A 20,543-nucleotide genomic window follows, 5' to 3' on the forward strand; every position below is an offset into this window, starting at 1 on the left:
CACCCATTTGGGCTGAAAGCAGCAGGCAGGTGCCAAAGGGGGGTTTGCTGGGCTCCCTCAGCCTTTCCCCCTTCACCCCTTCCCTTCCTTTCCCTGGGCTGGTGCCTGTGCAGCGCTTGGCAGCTCGAGGTGGTTCTGTACACCCTTGGCACCTGAAGTTGTTGCCAAGAGGGAGCAGACGGCTGCAGTGGGAAGAGGAAAGTGTTGTGGGAAAACACAGGGAGCCATCTGGTCCCAAACACCACTGGCACAGGAGCTCTGTGGCCTCACAGCCACCGTGCCCAGCCCAATCTCCCCAGCCCCACAGAGCTCCCAGGCAGGGCCAAACCTCTGCACAGCTCTGCTGGGGCTCCTGGCAGCCTGCAGCTTTTAGTTCTTTATTTAGCAGAAGCAACACTTACTTTTTTCTTCTTTTTTTTTAACTTGTACCTTTTGTATTTCATCCTCTGCCCTCTGCCTGACAGTTGTTTGGGTGTTCCTTCTCTGTGCCTCACAAAGTGCTGGGAGCCACGTGCAGCTGCTGCTTGGCTTTCAGGGAAAGGGATGGGTTTTGGAATGAATTTTTTTTTCTTCCAACTTACTGCAACAGAAAATGGACTGAGTAGTGGAGTGAAATTTTGATTTGTTTTCAGGTTGTTTTTCTATTCACATGCACATTTGGCATCAGGGCACCTGTTGCCTAGAGAAGCTGTGGCTGCCCCTGGATCCCTGGAAGTGTCCTGGAAGCACTTGGAGCAACCTGGGATAGTGGAAGGTGTCCCTGCCCATGGCAGATATGGGATGAGATGAGTTTTAAGATCCTTTCCAGCCCAATCCATTCCATAATTCCATGTGGAAAGGTTGCACTGGGGTCTTGCTGAGCAGCTGCTGCCACCTGAGCCCTTCCCTGAGCTCCCAGCTGGGCATCAGCGCCTGGGCTTTGGGTGGGAACTGGGACCTGACCTGCCCTGGCTTTATGGAAATGAGAGCTGGTAAAGTGCTTGAGAAGGCTTAATTGAAAATCTTCTCTGAAAGGAACTCTCAGTTTGGAAAATTGCTTTGAAGATTTGCTGCTATTCATGAGGTTTTTTTGTGCTAATTTTTGTGGGTTTTTTTCCTTGAACCAACCTTTTTTCTAATTGAAAGTTAAATGGCAGCATCTGATTACAATACTTGACTTAACATTTAATCCATACTTAACATTTGATCCGTATAATTTCATTGCTCTGGGCTTCAAATATGTTCCAGAGCAGTGGAGAGCAGCCTTTATATGTGGGGAAAGCAGCTGGTTTCAGCTTTCTTTTGCAACTTAATATGTTTATTACAGAAAATTCCTTCCCCTTCCTGTTAATATGAACTTAGCTGGATATTGCAGTGATGCCTTGAATTGCCTGCTGCAGGTTGGGGATGAGGAATTAGGAGGATGCAGGCAGGAGCACTGAGACCATTGCAAGAATCATCAGCTCAGGGTGCAGGCTGGGTTGTGACAGTCCAGCCCTTCAGAAGTGGTTCTCCTTTCCCTGGAATTGGCATGAGAAGGCTGTGGGCAGTGCTTGCAGTTAGAGCTGGGTACAGGTGAATCTATTCAAGAGGATTTTGGGTCTTGTTTTGGTAATTTTTAGCTACTTCTGTATTATTAAAGGGATATAAAAGTAGTGACAACTAGAAAATCTCAGTCTGACAGTGAATATTTACTGTCCACAAAAACTGGAAAAGCGTTCAGAATCTTCCTTCCTCCAGAAAAAAAATCCACTTTTGCCTGTAATGAGAGAGGACTTAGTGGTTTCATTGCTTAATTCTTTTTTGTGAGTTTAATTAATTATTTTTTCAAATTTCTTCTTTTTTAAAATGTTTTGATTTGTAATGGGAGCAGCTCAGGTGAGCAACCTGCTCTCCATCAGGAGTGCATTCTGCACACAGGAAGCACCAATGTGTGGGACCACCTACAGCTCTCCCCAACCCATTTGTGCTGCTTTCTTTGACATTTGCAGTTTCTGTGATTTATGATAATTCACATATTGTTTCCAGACAGTGGGATTGTGTCCCACTTAAATGCTAAGGGGTGTTTGTGCTTCCATGGAGCTTCCAATCACAGAGTGGTCTGGTTTGGAAGGGACCTTAAAGATCACCCAGTGCCACCCCAGCCATGGCAGGGACACCTCCCACTGTCCCAGGCTGCTCCAGCTCCAATGTCCAACCTGGCCTTGGGCACTGCCAGGGATCCAGGGGCAGCCACAGCTGCTCTGGGCACCCTGTGCCAGCCCTGCCCACCCTGCCAGGGAACAATTCCTTCCCAATATCCCATCTAACCCTGGAAAAGCCATTCCCTGTGTCCTGTCCCTCCATCCCCTGTCAATTGTCTCTCTCCATCTTTCCTGCAGCCCCTTCAGGCCGTGCAAGGCCACCCTGAGCTCACCCCAAAGCTTCTCCTCTCCAGGTGAACAATCCCAGCTGTCCCAGCCTTTCCTCCCAGCAGAGCTGCTCCATCCTCTGATCCCCCTGGTGCCTCCTCTGGACTCTCCAGCAGCTCCAGCTCCCTCCTGTGCTGGTTCCAGGGCTGGGGCAGCTCTGCTACTGTCAAAAGCTGTGTGATGGAAGATTTATTTGGGACCTGGCAGCAGCAGCTGGACCTGCCTTCACCTTGAGACAGAGACAGAATGAGAAATGATCAGAGCTCTGTGGGCAGAGCAGGAGGTCCTGCAGGGCACAGTGACCCTGCTGTGCCCTGGCTGTGCTGCAGGCTCCAGTGCTCCCCTTCCTCTGAGCCTGGGGCCCTGGGTGTCCAGGGAAGGAGGCTGTGGAATATCCAACGTGCAGAAAGCAGGAACAGGGCTGCAGTGCCAGGAAGGGGGGCAGGTTTTTCTGCCATGCAATTCGTCATGCTGATGAATTCTGATCAGTGTTCATGATGTCTATTTTTGTTATTAATTCTTTTCCTCTTAATCCTGGTGGAGCTGAGAGCATCTTTTGATAGGAAGTTCTTCTGCAGTATTCAGATTTTTCAGAAGTATTTGCCTGACTATTTTTTTGTTCCTTTACTTTTTTTGTGCCTTTACTAAAAGGCACCACATGGCTGTGCAAATTCTGGTTCTATGTGGGAGCCCTCTGATCTCATAGAATTTCAAACTGAAGTGGGGAGGGATTCAAATCCAACATATGTGTCTCTCTCATTCCTTTCTGCCCTTTAAATTTTCCTTCTTTTCAGTTCTAAAAATGTGTAATGTATTGGAAAGCTCACTGAAAAATCTTTGCTAATAATTTATTGGAGTTTTTAATTACAGTTCTGCCTGGTTTTACACACAGATTAGATTTAAATGTAAAATGTTCACTGTGGTGCCTGAACCCTGGCACAATTTAGTATTTTTATGCTGGGCAAGATCCTCTGACATCCAACTAATTTATCAGTTATGTGACTTTGCCACATAATTTTGTAGACATTTATTAGGACAAAAGTAAATTTTCTTTTAATGGAGTCCAAGCAAGCAAATTTGCTCTGCTAAAAGTTTCCCACAGTGCATTTTGTACTGGCCTTGTCTTTTGATGTGGGTTTGTTTTACAGGTGAGGTGGATTTGAAACCATTTCTGAGCCTCAGAAATCACTCTCTGCCCTCTGGGCTGCTCATTTCTTGAGGCAACTTTTACACCATGTTTTGTTAGACTTACAGCTAGGACACCTGTACTCCTGCTCCTGCAGATCTTAGGAAATTGATGTTTTGTGGAAAAAATGACCAAAGTGAGATCTTGCTCACTGGCAAGAAAGGGAGGTTTTGTGTCTTGTGTGATGTTTTTTTCCTCTCTCTGGGGCAGGAGGTTGGAAGCTTTGCTGCAGCCCTTCTCTTCAGTGCCCTTGTTTGTTAGCAGAGAAAATGAACCAGACCTCTGGTATTTGCCAGCTTTTCCTTCCCTTCCCTCCTGCTTCATGGAATTCTTAGTTCTGTACTGAAAAACAGATGGCTCTGGAGTACAGCCTTAGATGCTCCAGGAGGTTTTCCCAGAAACCACAATCCCTGAGCCTGGGTGAGGCCACTGCCTGCAGTTCTCTCACCTGGGCTTCAGGATCCCTGTGAGCTCTTGGCTGACAGAAAAATCCCCCAGGCTACTGAAAGTCACCACCTCAGGCTTGAGAAATCCAAAAGGTTGAGAAAGCTGCAGATTGCTGGAGGCTCAGGGAATGGCACTCAGATTTCCTTGCTCTGATGCTCCTCCCCAGCAATCTGCTGCTGGCTGCTGTCAGAGACACACACAGGGCTTGGAGAAATATTTCATGTTACCTCACATCACCTCTCCTGTTCTTCACTTTGAGCTGTTCTGATCCTTCTGACAGAACCCTGGGGGGTGCAGGGATGTGTCCCTGATAGCAGCTGCAGCTGGAAGCTGCCCATGAGGCTGATGCCAGGTTTGGAGAGGGTGCTTAGAGGTGTGTGACTGTGACCAAGCACTTGAAGGATGCACTGACACATTGGCCTGGTCACTCCTGCCTGCAGGTGTGGCTGTTTGAGGGCTGTGCATTTGAATCATCACGGATTCATGGAATGGTTTAGGTTAAAAGGGACTTAAAGCCCTCTCACCCACCCCCTACCATGGGCAGGGACACCTTCCACTATCTCAACTTGCTCCAAGCTCTGTCCAACCTGGCCTTGAATCTCCAGGACAGGAATGATATTTTTTCATTACTTGATTGCTTGCAGCAGTTTAGTTGAAATAACACTTTTGTTGATTTTGTTTTCTGAGCTCACATATGTTGGTGTTCTTGGTTGCATTAATGGAGGGGTTTTAATGGTTGATTAATTGGGAGCCTGTTAGAAACTGGGAGTGCAGAGCAGATGGTTGGTATTTCTGAGACAAAACAAGTTGGTTCTGTTGGAAGCATCAGCGTGTTCCGTGCTGGGGATGAGGGAAGGTCTGGGTATCTTTGTCCCGTGTCCCTGGCATGTGGAGGGATGGGCAGGCTCCTCCTGAGCTGGCACAGCCAGGGCCTGTCTGGGCACCCTTGTTTGTGTCCTGTTCTGTGAGCTGCTGCTTTCCCACATCAGAATTGAGCTCTGGACATGATTTTTAAGTCTCTCCAAGGCTCTTCTGGTGCTTACTGGGCACGTGTTGTCCACAGTCAGGGTGCCTGTGGCTGAAGGAGCACAAAGATCCACCCCAGCCCTACAAACCCTGCCTCTCTCCTTGGATGAAAGCTGTTCTGGCTGCAGGCCCCTGGCCCTGATGGTGTCCCCTGGGTTTAGTGGTGTCCCCTGGGGCCTGGGCCCCAGAGCATCACCAGGGGCTGGTGCTGCTTGATCTCAGTGCCCAGGGTAGGAGGGCAACAGGCAGAGGTGCCCAGGCTGTTCCCTTGGTGTTGTCTCTCTTACTTAGCATTTTTATTGCATTCCTCAGCTCATTTGGCATTCCAGGCTGTTTGTCTTTGCCTGCTAAACTTCCACCACTGCCAGGAAGCTTTGTAAGCCATATATCCTGGAATGCAATTTTAATCCACCTATCTTTTCTATTTAACTGAGAAGTCTGACACCTTAATGAACACTGATGATCACTCTGCTGCTGAATGCTTGCAGAATTGCCCTGCACTCTGTCCCTTGCTGTTCTATCCTGTGCAGTGCCAGCAGCATTCCCTCTGCCAGACCTCTCTTATCCCATTGTGCCACTTCAAAGCTGCACCAGAGCAACACTGACACCAGGTGAATGGTGAGTCAGGTAAAAGAATCTGCCAGTGTTAAAGGTGTGGTGATAACCCCCTGCCCCAACACTGGGGCTGTTCCCTGCCCTTGGATGGCTCAAGGAGCAGCAGAGGGAGGAGGGAAGGGCAGGCTAAGCCCAGATCTGCTCTGGGAATGCTGCTCATTCCCTCTGCTTGGGACTTGTTGCTTTCATAGGAACCAGCTTTTATTGGAGGATGGGGAATCTGTTCTTGAGTCATCCTCCTCTGTGCTTTCTCACCAGCTTTATGTTTTGGTCTCTGCTTGTGGGATATTTTTGTCCATTACTGTTTGCTCTTCCTTGATAATCAATGTAGCAAAGAGCAAATGATATTTGGGTAGTGGAAAGTTCAAAATGGAAAATGACACTTGGGAACTTTTTCAAGTCTAAGAGTAAAGTCAGTTAAAGCAGTGAAGCCTTTGCAGCAGGACTTGAGCACAGAGGGGGGAGACGAGTTGGCCCTGAAGGTCAGGACAGCCAGTTCCAGATCTGTACCTGTGGGTTTTGCTTTTAGAACACAGATGTGAATTTGTGAATTTATGACCTTCTCCCATGTTGGTTATTCACAGTCCCTTGATTTTTACTGAGCACATTATAACCTTGCCTTGAGACTCCTCACATAATGAAGTGTTTTGTTACTTAGTACATAAATTTCAGTTCTGTTGATAATGAAACAATGAGGGATTGCACAATACAAACATGAATACAAAGTGACTGCTCTGTCATGTTTTGTAAATGTGAATTTCTCAGTAAGAGACAGGCAATATTTTCTCTATTTTCTCAGTTATTCCCTTATGTTTTCTTTTCTTTGCAATTTTTTTTTAATTTAGCTGCAGCCACTCTGCAACTTCCACCACATATGGCACAAATTGCTGCTGCAGTCTGTGTCCCTGCCCCATCTTCCACTATCCCAGGTTGCTCCAAGCCCTGTCCAGCCTGGTCTTGGACACTTCCAGGGATGGGCAGCCACAGCTTCTCTGGGCAGTTTCCCCAGGAGCTCAAATGTAGGTGTTCACAGGTGAAATTTTCCTTGTTCCTCCAGGTCCTGCCCTGCTGCTCACCAGTGACAACATCAAACAGCGCCTGGGCTCTGCTGCTCTCGACAGGTACCTGTCCTCAGCACTGCTCAGGGAAATCAGAGACACTGCACTGTTCTTAAAACACACAGGGTTTGGCAACAAAATCCTGTCTTCTAACAGACACTGGGCCTTCTGCTCCAGGTGTTGGAGACAATAATGTTTCAAGAGTATTTGGTGCAGGTGTGGGTGGGTTTTCTCCACAGTTATTTTATCACTTGTAAAATTGGAAAAGCTGAATTGCTCTGGGTGTGCTCATGCTTAGGGATGCTGTGGAGGCATTGCTGTATCACCCTGTCTTGGTATTTGTCTAATGGTATAAATCTGCAGAAACAGCCAGCAGGAGCTGGGAGCAGATCCTGACTGAGCAGGAAATTCTGCTCTCTCCCTGTGCAAGATTCCCCTCTTCTCTTGGGAGCTTGTTGGATCCCAGAAACCTGGGATTTTTGTGCTTTCTGGCACTGACCCCCTGGAGAACACTGCTTTTGATCTGAGGCCTTGGAGAAGGCTGCTAAATTTGGGTGATGGAGTTAAAATCACATGTAGTTAAAATAGCAGTGTGTGATTTCACATGGTGAAGGGTTTTAAGTTTGAGGTTTTTATAATTAGTAATAAGTATGGGACAAAATGGAAGATTCTGGGTGTTGTTTCTTTCAGTATTCTTCCTTCATTTCAGGTAGCAGTTTCTGGTTGAACAGTCAGTGCTACACTGAGGGTCACAGGAGTTTAGTTATTAGGTCAAAAGTATAAATAATATAGGTGTTAATTCTCTGTTAGACTGTTTAACTTTAAGAGACCTTGTAGCTAGCTGGATTCACCTCCATTTTGCTCGCTTTTAGCTGGTAGCTAAAAGTGTTGCTAAACTCTCTGTACTTTAAATAAAATTTAATAAACAACCAAGCTCAAACATGAAACAATTAATTTCCTTTGTGTTTCCTGGCTCTAAGTGAAAAAAAACCAAAAAAAACCTACAAACAAGCCCCTAATTAATGCAAATACCACATTTACAGAAGCTGTGCTATAACACCAATGGGATTCTCTGTTTTCCTTGTTTTCTCCAGCATCCACGAGTACAGGCTGACCAGCTGGCTGGGCCAGCAGGAGGACATCCACAGGATTGTGCTGTACCAGGCTGACAGCACCCTGACCCCCTGGACCCAGCGCTGCATCCGCCAGGCTGACTGCATCCTCATCGTGGGGCTGGGGGACCAGGAGCCCACTGTGGGAGAGGTGTGGCAGCTGCTCCTTCCCCCCTTGGTGCTGGGAACAGCCCAGCTCAAAGCAGCTTGCTTCACACTCATGGATTTTCCTGGGTTTAACACCCAATGAGGCGTAAATAATGAAATATTCCTGAGAAATGCCTGTTAGGAATAGCAAAAGAATTGCATGAGAATTCTCTGGAATGGCAGGTTTTATGGAGGAGTACTTCCAGCAAAGTTCTTTTCCTCTAAAGAGTCATTTTGGCCAATGGTAAATCAAAAATTGCTTTGAAGCTTTGTGTTTCTGCCCAGAATTTCTCTGGGTCTCTACACAGAGGGAGAAATTCTTTTCTGCCTGGATGAAATTTATGGTGTGTGCTTAGGAAAAAGTAGATCTAAATTGCAGTGTATGAATTATTTATTATATTTTAGTACAGATCTTAAGCTGTAATTTTTCCCCCTTACTATCTGTTTTTATGGTTTTATATTTTATTACCAAAGTCCTCTGACCAGGCAAAAAATCATCAAGAAATTTTAAAAAGGGATCACAGGTGGGTTTTTTTAGGATGGTGAAGTGCTGAGTCTGACTTGCAAAGAGCCTGGGCTGGTCCCACGTGCAGGGTTTGTGTGTGTCCTGTTGTGTGGGCTCTTCCTGAGTGGATGTGGGAGGCAGGAAGCACAGGCAGAACAAGCTGCCAGCAGTTTCCTAAAACAACAACAACAAAAAATCAAAATCAGGAATGCAAGGAGGGAAAAAAAAGTGAACTGATGGGAAGGGAAAGAAGAAAACACGGAATATTTGTGGGCTCCAGTCTGACTTGGGCAGCATCTCACATTGCAGGAGCTGCTCCTGCCTGTGCTGTGCTTGTAATGGCCTGGTTTAAGTCACAAACATTCAGGTTTGAATCCTTGGCTGATTTTAGGCTTCTGTGTAAGCCCAGAGTTAACAGTGTTGCTGTCTAAATCAATCGTGTTTGGGGTTGTGACTGTGCAGAGTTGGATTCAGGTGAGAATGAGGGTGTGGGGTGTGTGGGGATGTATTTCACCCTGAGACTGCAGCAGCCAGGACTCACTGCCCTTTCCTTGTGTGTCCATAACTGCTGCAGCTGGAGAGGATGCTGGAGAACACAGCAGTGAGAGCCCAGAAGCAGCTGATCCTGCTCCATAAGGAGGATGGGCCTCTCCCTTCCCGCACTGTGGAGTGGCTCAACATGAGGAGCTGGTGTTCTGCTCACCTGCACATCCACTGCCCACGCAGAGTCTTCTCCAAAAGGAGTCTGCCCAAGCTGGTAAGAGAGTCCTGGTTTGCTGGCTGGTCCCTTGCTGTGCCTCACTTGATCTGTAACCTGTGTGTCAAAGGGGATCTGGGATAATGATAGTCCACCATATTCCTACACACACAGTGTTCCCTTTAAATCTGTTTGGCCTCAGTTGGATTTAGGGAACAGGGATAAGGGGGACAGCTTTTCTTGATGGATGCAGACTTGGCTTTTTGATATCCTGAAAGAGTAATCACTGTCTCAGAGTCACAGTGAAAGGTATGTAGAGGCCATAGAGTCCTTTTTGTTGGGAGTATCCCTATGCTTCCCAAAGCTGGGCTAAACATGAGGCAGAGACAGCCTGGGATGCTTCCCAACACCTTCAGATGTCAAGGAAGAGAAAGAGCTCTAAAGGAAATTCTGTACTACCCCCAGCAGTTATAAAAGACTGAGAGAGGCCACTGGCCACTAGAAGTGTTTGGATGGTTCACAATCCTCTGTTCCTTTGGAGAAGAGCTGTAACAGAATCACTGACAACTTCAGGCTGGAAGGGACCCTGGAGCTCCTCCAGTCCCACCTCCCTGCTCAGCAGGGTCCCCTGGAGCAGTCACTAGGATTGTGTCCAGACAGGCTTGGAGTGTCTCTAGTGAGGGAGATTTCAGAGCCTGTGTCTCTGTCCAGTGCTCGGTCACTGCTCAGGAGAGAAATTCTTCCTGCTGGGCATCAGTTCCTGCCTGTTCCTCCATTGCTGGCCCCCACGGAGCAGAGCCTGGTCCCTGCCCTGAGCCCTCCCTGCAGGGACAGACAGGGGTGAGATCCCCTCTCAGGTCCCCTCTCAGTCTCATCTCCAGGCTGAGCAGCTCCAGCATTCCCTCATAAGAAAGAAGCTGCAGTCTCACCTTTGCAGCATCTTTAGCAGGCTGCTGTTGGCTCCCTCTGCCCTGCCTGTGCAGTGGCCATGCTGTGTCTCCTCTGCAGGTGGAGATGTACGAGCGTGTGTTCCAGAAAGCTCCAGACCGGCACTCCGACTTCTCCCGCCTGGCGCGGGTCCTGACGGGCAACGCCATCGCGCTGGTGCTGGGCGGCGGCGGGGCCAGGTAGGGCTGGGCTGGGCTGGGGTGTGGGCTGGGCTGGGCTCTGGGCATCCTGCTGGGCTGGGCTGTGGGCTGGGCTGGGCTGGGCTCTGGGCACCAGGCTGGGCTGGGCTGTGGGCTGGGCTCTGGGCACCAGGCTGGGCTGGGCTGGGCAGGGCTCTGGGTACCCTGCTGGGCTGGGCTCTAGGCAGGGCTCTGGGATCCTGCTGGGCTGGGCTCTGGGATCCTGCTGAGCTACACGGGGCTCTGAGCAGTCTGGCCTGGGCAAGCAGACCCTTCCCAAGGCAGCAGGGGGAAAGGATGGACTCTAAGGTCCCTCCCAACCCAGAGCACTCTAGGATGCTGTGAGGATCTGAGAACTGTCCCTGGGCTGGGACAGATCCCTCAGGATAACGGATCCTGGGACACCAGCACTGCTCTGCAGGCAGCATTTGGGGGAGGAGACACTGAGGAATTACACAAACTTAGCCTGCTGTGGGGATTTGTGCAGAATTTCTGCAGAAGGAACATGAGTGTTTGTGACCTCTTGAGGCCTCTCATAATGGTTTAATACCAGGAGGTGACCAGGGCACGAAAGATGACGTTTCTTTCTGTTGGCCTATACTATGGATTTTTTTTCCCTTGTGGATTCTTATATTAAAAAATGGCTCACAGTATTTCAAAGCTTTCAAAGTTTGAGCAGTAAGAGGAATTATGTCCTCTAATGGAGAATGTTCTCATCTTTATAATCCTCCAAAGCCCCAGGTACCCATACACTTTGACAGCCTTACCTTAGAGAAAGAGTGTGGTTTGCAGACACAAGGATGTGTGTGCTGAGCACTCTGTTAGAATTCCATCTGAAACTCCAGTGAGCTTTAGAAATAAATCATTGCTGGCGTTTTTCTTTGGAATCCCTTTTTACTTGGAGAGTTTCTGTTGAGACAGAATTGAGGTGCCCTTTGTCTCAAGCGAGCGCTGCCTTCGTTGTCTCCATCAATGTGTTCTTGAAGCCCTGCTTGGAAAGAGTGCTTTGAAATGCAGCTCTCAAAAAAACAAAATCCCTAATTTGCACGCAGTCTGTCTGTTTAAGTGCACAGAAATATCACATTTTTGTCGTTGGGCCAGCGCGTGCTTCAGGGGAGCCTTCACTGCAGGAAAGGCTGAGCTCCTTTGTGCCAGCTCCTCCTGAGCAGTCACTGCTGCTGACACAGCCAGAGCTGCTTCCTCGAGTGTCTCACAGGTGCCTTCATCCTGCTCCCTTTCACAGCCCCTCACCTGAGCTGGTTTCAGGGCTTCATTTCTGAGACAAACTCTCTCCTGTGGAGACACAAAGCAGAACAGCAGAGGGGAGCTTCTGTTTTATCTGAGTATCTCAGGAGGCTTCTCATCCACTGATACAGAGCATTTGTGGTTTGTTCTTTGTTCCCAGCTGATATCTCTGCCTCTACCAGAGCCTGTGTCATGCTAAATATGTGCACTCCTGTACTGCTGGCAGCACATTTTGCTCATTCCCTTCCTTCCTTCTGTAACACTGCTGTAATTTTTGCCAAAATGTTTATATATTTTTTTAATTCTGCTACTTAATTTGCAAGCTCCCACCTGCAGGTGTGCAGGATCTGAGGTAAGGAGGAGCAGGGTCACTGTGTTGGTCCTGTGTTGTCCCTCTCTGCAAAGCTGCTCTGCTGCTGTGTTGGCTTTGGGGTCTCTGGTTGCTCATCACCCATTCAGCAAGGAGCCATGGGCCATTAGCCATCACTCTGCTCATTTCTGCATCCCTGAATGGGGAGAACTCGAAGAGGATTAAGGGCAGAGTGCATAAATGGGATAGTTCTTCCTTCTCTGAAACATTTTCTATGCCACAGACTGAAATGCTTGTTCAGGGGTTCCAGGCTGGCACAGGGATGGTGTGAGCACTGTGTTTTCCCTGGAAAGGTACAGAATTCTGTTCTAGTCATCAAATAATCATCTAAATTGTGGTTAGATAAAGATTTTTTTAAGTGAGGATGTAATTAAGACTGGGGAAAAGAAAAAATTACTCTGAACCATGTAGTGGTTCAGAATTACTCTGAACCTCTTCCTTTAGAGGGACAAAATAAATTCTTAGATTGCCCATTTGTATTAGCAAGGGAATTTCAAGAGATTAGGTTAGGTACTTAAAATCATCCTGTGGTTAAAGCACAGCCAGACTGAGAATGTTTTTGTGGGTCTCTGCACAGACTGTTGATGGCCTTTGGATAATAATTCCATGAGTAACCTCCCCCTTGCTCTCTCAGAGCAGGAATCACACAGGTTGCACAGCCAGGGAGAGGTGACAGTGACAGGGGCTGGCTGGTGGGTATTTGTTCAAGCTATTGTGTTCTGTGACTCCAGTAATATCAATTATTTAGTTGTTATTTTGGGAATGTTTGTCTGGCTTCCCAGTGACAGCCGGATTGGGAGGTTTTACCAAGAGCAGCTTCCCAGTAATTATCGTTGTGGTTTGTCATGACAAAAGGCTCGTAGGAACTAAAGGTTTTCTTTCTCCTGTGAGCATAAAAATAAAACAACTTGAAGTGATATGGTTCTAAAATTACAGTGTTTTGCTTTTGTTAAATGCTAACTTAATTTTAGTTAGAAACCTTGTGGAGTTTGAGGGAAGGCAAGGGGATTTGTGTTTAGGCAAATAATACCTTTGAGGTGTAGTGGCACCAATAATGACACATCAAGCCCTGCAACAAAGGCACAAACCTTCCATAAATAACTGTCCTGACCTTTAGCCCTCCCACGTACAGCCCACCCCTTCTTTGGTTTGCTATGGTTGTCTTAGCAAAGCTGTTTGAAAACTGAACTTTCTAGGCAGTAAATAATTATTACAGAACTATCTGGGAATCCCTAAGCTTTGGGGAAAAAATGGGTTGAGCTGTTCCAGAATCACAAAGTATCCTGAGCTGGAAGAGACCCACGAGGATCTTCACTCCTGTGCCTGTACAAGCACCCCAGCAATGCCACCCTGAGCATTTCAACCTCTCTTGAGGAGCTCTGCCAAAGGATATTTATAGATATTTCATCAGGGCATCTTTTTATTTCTCCTTTTTCTGTTTAGTTTTCTCTTCAAACTTATTATCTCACCTCAGCACTTGATGTGTCACATAGCTGAGGTTTTTTGCACACAGTTTTCTTGCTGACACTACAGATGTGGCTCAGACCTTTTTATTTTGGGCAGTTGGCTTGATTCAGCAACTTGTCCTTTCTGCCTTTTCTTTGTTTCCAGCTCTGGCCCTCTGGAAAGGGAGGCTAAAAGCAGCAGTGTAGGAGAAGCAAAATCTGCCCTTTTTGCTGTGGGATCTGTGTCTGATGAATGCTGCTGTTGTCTCCTCTGTCTGTCTGTGCTGCTGCAGCCTGTGCCACGTGCAGGGTTCTCACACTCCAGGCTTTTAGAGGAGGACAAACAGGCAGGTCCATCTTCAGCTGGTCACTCATGGGCTGCTGCTGAGCTCCTTAAAGCCTGGCTTTATCTTCCTACTCAATGGCTTTACCCAGGGATGGAGAGACTGAGAGAGTCCCTGAGAGGCTGATCTCAAGTGCTCTGCTCTCAGGAGATCACATTTGATTTCTGCACTCTGTGTTTGACTGCAGGATTGCAGGGAGAATAAACCATGGAGGATTTTCTGTGCTTGTGATGTTTGGCTGCAGCTCACTCAGGCTACTTTGAATAAAAACCTGCTTGTCAATCCTGTCTCTGCCACCAGACACTGCTCTGATCTTCAAGAAAGCATGAGGACTTTGTCCTGTGTTTGCACTGGGACAAAGCCCTGGCACAGGCAGGATGGGCAGAGCTGCATTCAGTGCCTGGAAGGATGCACAGGTCACACAGTCCTGTGCAGTGGGTCAAGCCAAGAGCAGGTGGGACATGCCCACAGCCACCTGGGGACGTGGTGCATGCACACCTGCATCTCCAGGAACTTCTCTTTGGAGGCTGAGCCCAGGATGGCAGCATGTTTGGGAGGGTTTTGCCCCTTTGTGTTCATGAGCAATCATGGCAGAAAATGAATGATCGAAGCTCCCAACACACCATAAGGAAAAACTTGAAACAGATTTTGAGAACTTGAGAATTTTAGAAGATCATGTTCCTTTTCTGACTGTCAGTGCTTTTAAGCCTGCAAGTGTGGCTGGGAGGTGAGGAGCTCTTGCCTAGGAACAAGCCCTGTGGTGCTTCCCCCACTCCATCCTGCTAAAAAAAGGAATGGAGTTTGGGGATTGATGAGCTGATCTACCCATGTAAAACACTTCCAAACAAGTAAGTGCTGTGTTGTGAGATCTGACATTCCTCCTCAGGTTGTCTGGGGAGCTCCTGGCTGCCTTCAGCAGGCACAGGGATGTGGTGCTGCTGCTCCTTGGCTGGTGACACAGTGTTTTAATTACACACCCAGCAATTAAGTGCTGGCCCAGCTAGCAGGATACAGAAGCTGAATCTGCAATATGCTCATGTGCAGAGTCAGAAATTATTAATAAAGACATTAGCAAGTTTTGGGGGTTGATTTGTTTTTCTGTTAGATTTGTTAGTCTAACATGGAGAGGAGCCTTAAAGCAAAACCCTTGTGGTCTCATCCTGGCTGAGGGCAGTTGCTTCTTAATTCTGTCCTTTTTGCATAATAATTGGTAACAGACAGGGTTTGGTGCTTACCCTGGTACTTAGATGCTCAATGCCTCCTCCTTAATTGGATTTTGCATCTTAAGTATGAGAAACTTTCACTTCTGCACTGCATAGTGCAGGTCTGGTGTTTGGCAAGAGGGTCACTGAAGGGAAAAGAAATTTCTTTCTTGCCTCCTGTGAAATTCTCATCAACTTTTATTCCTGAGAGGAGTCATGAAGCCACTGTTCTTTCCCTTGCTTGAATTCGTTAAGGAAAATTTGACAAGCTGCCAGAATTAATGAACATTTAAAGTCTCATCAGCGTAGCATGGTAATGCTACAGTGGCAGTGGCTGAGGAATATGCTGCAAGGGAGAGAGGGTGGAAATGGCACCTCTGCTTTTTTGGGGGCTGTGTTTGGTTCTCCCAAGGTCAGATGGGAACATGGGAAGGTCTGTTTTCCAGCACTGCTGCTGTGCAGATCCCTTGTGCAATTTCATCTTTTGCTCCATGATCCACAACAGCAGAGAGAGCCATAGGGAGAGAAAACAGGGAAGACTCATAGAAAATATCTAAGCTTAGTTCAGGGCTTTTAGGGCCTGATAAAGGTGATGTCCCCTGGGTCAGGGCGAGGTTTGGCTCCAAGAGTTGGGGGGGGCTGGCTGGTGGTGCAGTGGTGCAATTGACACCTCATAGCCCAACATCTTGTGATGCAACATCTGAGGAATAAAGAGCTGAAATCCGAGGTGGAAATACTGCTCCAATGACAAAGTGCTGTCCTTGACATGGACAATTTGCTCCCATGTGCTGACAGCTCCCTTTCCCAGGCTGCAGCTCCTTTCCCTGCATTGTGGTTATGAAACCCTGGGGTTCAGTCTTGGGCAATAACAGAACCTCCTGGGGAGACTCTGAGCTTTTATGGTGCAGGTGCTTCAGATTCAGTTCCAGCAGTTAAGGAAGATTAATTCTTATTCCTCAGCTAAGACAGCTAACTAATGACAGGAGGCTTTTTACCCCTGTAAGGAGGAGAAGTTTGTGTGTGTGGATGTTGTTTAAAACTGCCACTGCAGAGCTGCAGAACTTGAGATGGAGCTGGAGGGCTCCCAAGATCAATTACTGAACCTCAAATACAGGGAGGGAATTGGAAATATGGGGGGAGTTACTTTCTAAAACTATTAAACCTGACCACAGGCACCCAGACAATGTGCTCTTCGATGTCTGGGAGCAGAGGGGAGGAATTTGTTGCTTGAAGGAGGCAGCTCCAAAGAAAACCACTTGGAAAACACTGCCAGAAAGAACAGAGCAGTGTTTTCACCTATGGGATCCTAAAGACACTCAATAGAGAGATTACAGAAGGGATGAAAGAAAATCCCATGGGAATTTCCTGGGCTCTTGATGTTCCTCACATAAATTGGAACACAGTAAATATTTTTCAGCTCCTTTACTGGGTTCAAGACTTAACATGGACTGAGTCTGGTGAGGGGCAGGAAGGATCTGGAGCCCAAGTGCTGTCATGACTAGTTCCTTGTGCTGGAGGGTAAAAGTAATATCTTGAGAACTTGCTTAACAATGTTTCTCCATGCTTACATTTCTATCTAGATCATACATAACCCATTTTCCCTTTTTCTTTTCCCACCTGTGTCTGCCAGTCTGTAAGTCTCTTTTCCCTTTCTAACACATCCAGTCCTTGAGATTTCCCAGTTACTTTGCACTGTTTTTGTTCCACATTCATTCCTTCTTGTCTTCTTTACATCTGTCCTTTAGTTCTGTCCTCAGTCTTTGCTTTCAAGTCTTCTCACAAGTTGTGAGATTTTCACCTATTGTGAAAAAATGCAGTTTGCCAATTTTTTTTGCCATCCTGGTGTATCCCTGTGTGTCAACAGAGATGCACTTGGCTTTGAAATCATTCCAGATCATGCAGTGAGCTTCAGGACTGCACCAAGCTTGCAAATAGGTTATTGATAGCAATATTTAATGTTGTTTTCAGTGGTTTATAATGGGGCACAGGTGTCCCCTTCTTTTGGTGTCTCTTCCTCACAGTGCTTGAAATTCACAGGGCACATAGCTGACAGCTTGAAGTGTATAAAAATTGGATTCAGGGTTGTGAATCAAAATATAACAATTGGTCAGAAAACATAGCCTGAGAAAATGCTCGTTCTGAAGTAAATAATGGAACAAAACTGTTGCTAAAAACCATTGTTCTTCATTGTGGCCTTGGCTAGGAGGGGTTTGGAAGGGCAGCACCAGCCTCTCCAAGGTGCTCTTGTGCCATGAGCCACTGGCAGCTCTGAAGGGTTCAATCTCTGGGGAGAGGAAGGCACAGGCAGGATTTCCTGGGGCTGGGGTTCAGCTGCTGATGGCAGTGAGGAAATGGTTTAAACCCTCAGAGCTGTGCTCTCCTGTGGTGAAACCCAGCATGGGCAGCTGGGCAGGTCACCCTCTGCAGCTCTGAAATGGCTCTGGAGCACTCAGAGGGAAGAGAAATGCAAACCATTTACCAGGAGGAGTTGTCTGGGGTTTCAGGAGGATGTTGTTATCTCCAAATGTAAGTGGATTGATGCTGCTGCCTCGTGGGTTGGATGTGTCTGGGGAATTTGCTTGAAAGCTGCCATCCAGTGACTCTGATGGAGTTGATTCTTCACTCCAGCAGCAGAGGGGTGCCCAGGTGACACCCTGTGCAGTGCCAAGCCATGAGCAGTGTTTGTGCTGAGCTTTGGGGGTGTCTTTGCCTGTTCTGGGAGGAGGGATCTGGGTGCTGGGCCCTGCTGGGGGCTGGCCAAGATCCCTGGCTCCAACCTGGTGTCTGGCAGCCCTGGATGGAGCCTGTCTGGCACAGACTGGGCCCTTCTGCACTGGGTTCACACCATTTCCTGATTTCCACTTAGACAAGACAAGAGCAAGGATTTTTTTTTTTTTGCAATTCCTGTCTTTTCTTTCTCTCCCCTTGATGTAGTCAGGCAGCATCCCTGAAATTCCTGTTCCATTTCCAAGTGCTTGCTGGAGGTACTGAGCTGGCACCTAAGGACTGTGCTTTCCTCTCCTCTAGCAAGACAGGTCTTGAGGAGTATGTGCTGCTAAAAGGATCCCATTCCTCATCCTGGTCATGCTCTGAAGTTCCAGCAAATTAAGCTGAGATGTGAAAGGAACTTGAAAAATGCTTGTTCCCTGGGTTTAAATGGAAGAATCAGGCTTGCTGTGCAGCATCTGCAGTCTGTCAGTGCCCAGTAACAGCTGAGGAAGCAGGATTTCTGCAGCAGGGAGGTATCAAAATGATACAAAAGGGGCTCAATCTGCTTTGTGTCATGGAAAAAACATAACACTCCAACCTCTGAATACTTGAAATATCTTTCCTCCAGTTCCTCTTCTTCAAAGTAATCCCTTTGTACACCAGGTCAGTCTGTCTTTTGACTTTGGAAAGGCAGAAAGTTGGCAGCTCTGAGGTTAGTCCTTGTGGCCTTTGCAGTTTTCCCCCATCAGGGCCAGCCTGAACTGCCTGGGAGCATTTTGGAGGAGTGGAAGCTGTTTGGTGACCTGTGTTATGGCTTTTGTGTGTGTACCTCAGTGCACTGTGGAGTGGAATTTTTCTCTGTGATATCCCTTTTTGAGGCTCAGACTGATGCATAGGGGGGTTCCAGAGCTTGTAATGCTCCTGCAGGTTCTCAGAGAAGTGTCTGTGCTGGGTGTCTGTGCTCTTGTCATGAGTGGAGCACCCATTGCCATGTGCAGACAAGCCAGAGGGAAGGCTGAACTCCAGAGTCAGGCTTCTGGATTCCCAGAATCTTTCAAAACCTAGATTTGATTCCAGGGCAATAGTCAGGAGGTAAAAAACAGAGAAGCAGCAAAAGTCTTTGTCCTTAAAGATAAAACTGCACCTTTGACTTGGTGTTTTACTTGTGCTGCTCTTCTGGAGAGGCCAGAGGAGTAAGGTAAGGAAGGTGAGCTCCTGCTGGGAAAAGATGATGATAATGTATGTTCAGATATGTAATTTGAGTCTTATCCAGGTCAGCCTTAGAGTTGTTTGAACAAACAGAAAACAACCCTAAAAATAAATCAGTGAGTTGTATTTGCTGCTGTTGAGCAAAGCTCCTGAGACATGGCTGGGAGCTCCTCTGGGGGCTCTGTTTGCACATGGTTGGAAGGAGCTGCAGCCTAATTGCTCCTGAGAGGCTCTGCCTGGGTTTGTGCAGGGAGGAACCATCCCGAGCCGTGCCCGGCGTGTTCATCATGGCTTAAATCCTGTGTGTGCAGCAATTCAGAGCTCAGCCTGCACTGAGCTGGGGAAGGGCACAACCTGTGGCTGCTCCCACATTCCCACACCTAATGCCAGTTGCTCAGGGAGTTGTGTGGCACTTGGGTCATCATGTGCCCACAAAAGCCATGTTCATATGGATTGGCACCCACAGAATGCTCAATGATCTGATTTTCCTTTTCCCATCTGCAGCACCTCTGTAATTGCTCATTTGCTCCCATTTGCCATCGAGGCTGAAGGTTATAACAGCTTCTGTTAAACCCTCCCAGCAGCAGGAGCTTGGGAGTCATCGACTTCAAAATTATTGCTTAAAGAAAACCCCTAAAATTAATTGCAGGTAATTCAGTTGGGCTCTCCTGTCCTGATCTCCAGTCTTTCCCACCCTCATTTATTTACAGCAGTGCCTTGATAAACAGGTGAAATTAAACAAGGAGGTGGTGGAGTTGTGGGTCAGCTCTTGTTTTTCTGGTTTTGTACCTTTTTTTATCAGATGTAAAAGCATAAAAAGTGTTGTGCTCACTTCCCCTGGAGAAGCTGTAAAGCTCTGTTGGCAAGTCCCTGTGCTTTCAGGAGTATGGTTCTTGCATTGCTGGGATTTTGGGGAATCTCTGTCCAGCCTCATCTGAGCAGTGAGCTTTCCTGTTAAGAAAAAATAAATTCTCAGTTAATATTCTCTAAAGTACTTTGGCTTAATTTCTGCAGCTTCCAGATGTTGTGCTCAGAATGAGTTCTTCCAAGGCTTTAATAAATAAGTCTCAGAGGGGTGGGGAAGGGGGATGTATTTGTTTTCCAAATAAATTATCTTCCTTTGCAGATGACAGCTGAACTGTTCCTTGGCTCAGAGTAGGAGACAGGATTTTGTGACATCCCCAAGTGGGTGCAGTTTGTCATTCAGCCACTTCCCTGCTCCTGTGCCCCTCTCTGAGCGTGCGGCTGCCAGCTGGGATCAGAAAACAAAATAGGCATTTTATAATTTACTTCGACTATTTTGTGCTTTTTCTCCTCTTGGTAGCCCTGACAGCTCTCCTGGAAGGGCTGAACACATTTTGCTCATTTATTTCTGTGTCAGGCACAAATCTCTTTGTTTAAAGCTTGTTCTAAAGTTAGTGTATAAAGCAGAAACAAGATCAAGGCTATAAAAGGACATTGTATTTGGATTTTCTTGCAGGAAGAGGATTTCACTGGGCTTGTGATAAATATGAGATGATTTTTCTGCCAGATGTGCCTGCCTGGCACAGGGCGTGACCTCTGCAGCATGGCAAGGCCAAAGGGAAATGGCTCCTGAGCTGTGGCTTAAGGAGTTAAAGGGAATCTGAGAGCAAAGCTAAGTGGGAGGATGGAATGAGATTGTTGTTAATGGAGGGGAAGACAAGAAGAATTGAGGTCTCTGGATCAAT

The 20,543-nt window shown here is 47.3% G+C and overlaps 1 protein-coding gene across 2 annotated transcripts in view; it reads left to right on the forward strand.

The window, feature by feature from the left end:
* PNPLA7 (patatin like phospholipase domain containing 7) overlaps positions 1-20,543 on the forward strand; it is a 127,740-nt gene that overhangs the window by 71,665 nt on the left and 35,532 nt on the right. For both annotated transcript variants that reach the window (XM_033077574.2, XM_033077575.2), the window contains exons 23-26: positions 6,722-6,785; positions 7,817-7,985; positions 9,061-9,243; positions 10,192-10,310. In XM_033077574.2, coding sequence (XP_032933465.1) covers positions 6,722-6,785; positions 7,817-7,985; positions 9,061-9,243; positions 10,192-10,310 — 535 coding nt within the window. The remainder of the gene's footprint in view (positions 1-6,721; positions 6,786-7,816; positions 7,986-9,060; positions 9,244-10,191; positions 10,311-20,543) is intronic.

This window comes from Catharus ustulatus, chromosome 21, assembly GCF_009819885.2.
Source record: "Catharus ustulatus isolate bCatUst1 chromosome 21, bCatUst1.pri.v2, whole genome shotgun sequence".
NCBI classification, from domain to species: Eukaryota; Metazoa; Chordata; class Aves; order Passeriformes; family Turdidae; genus Catharus; species Catharus ustulatus.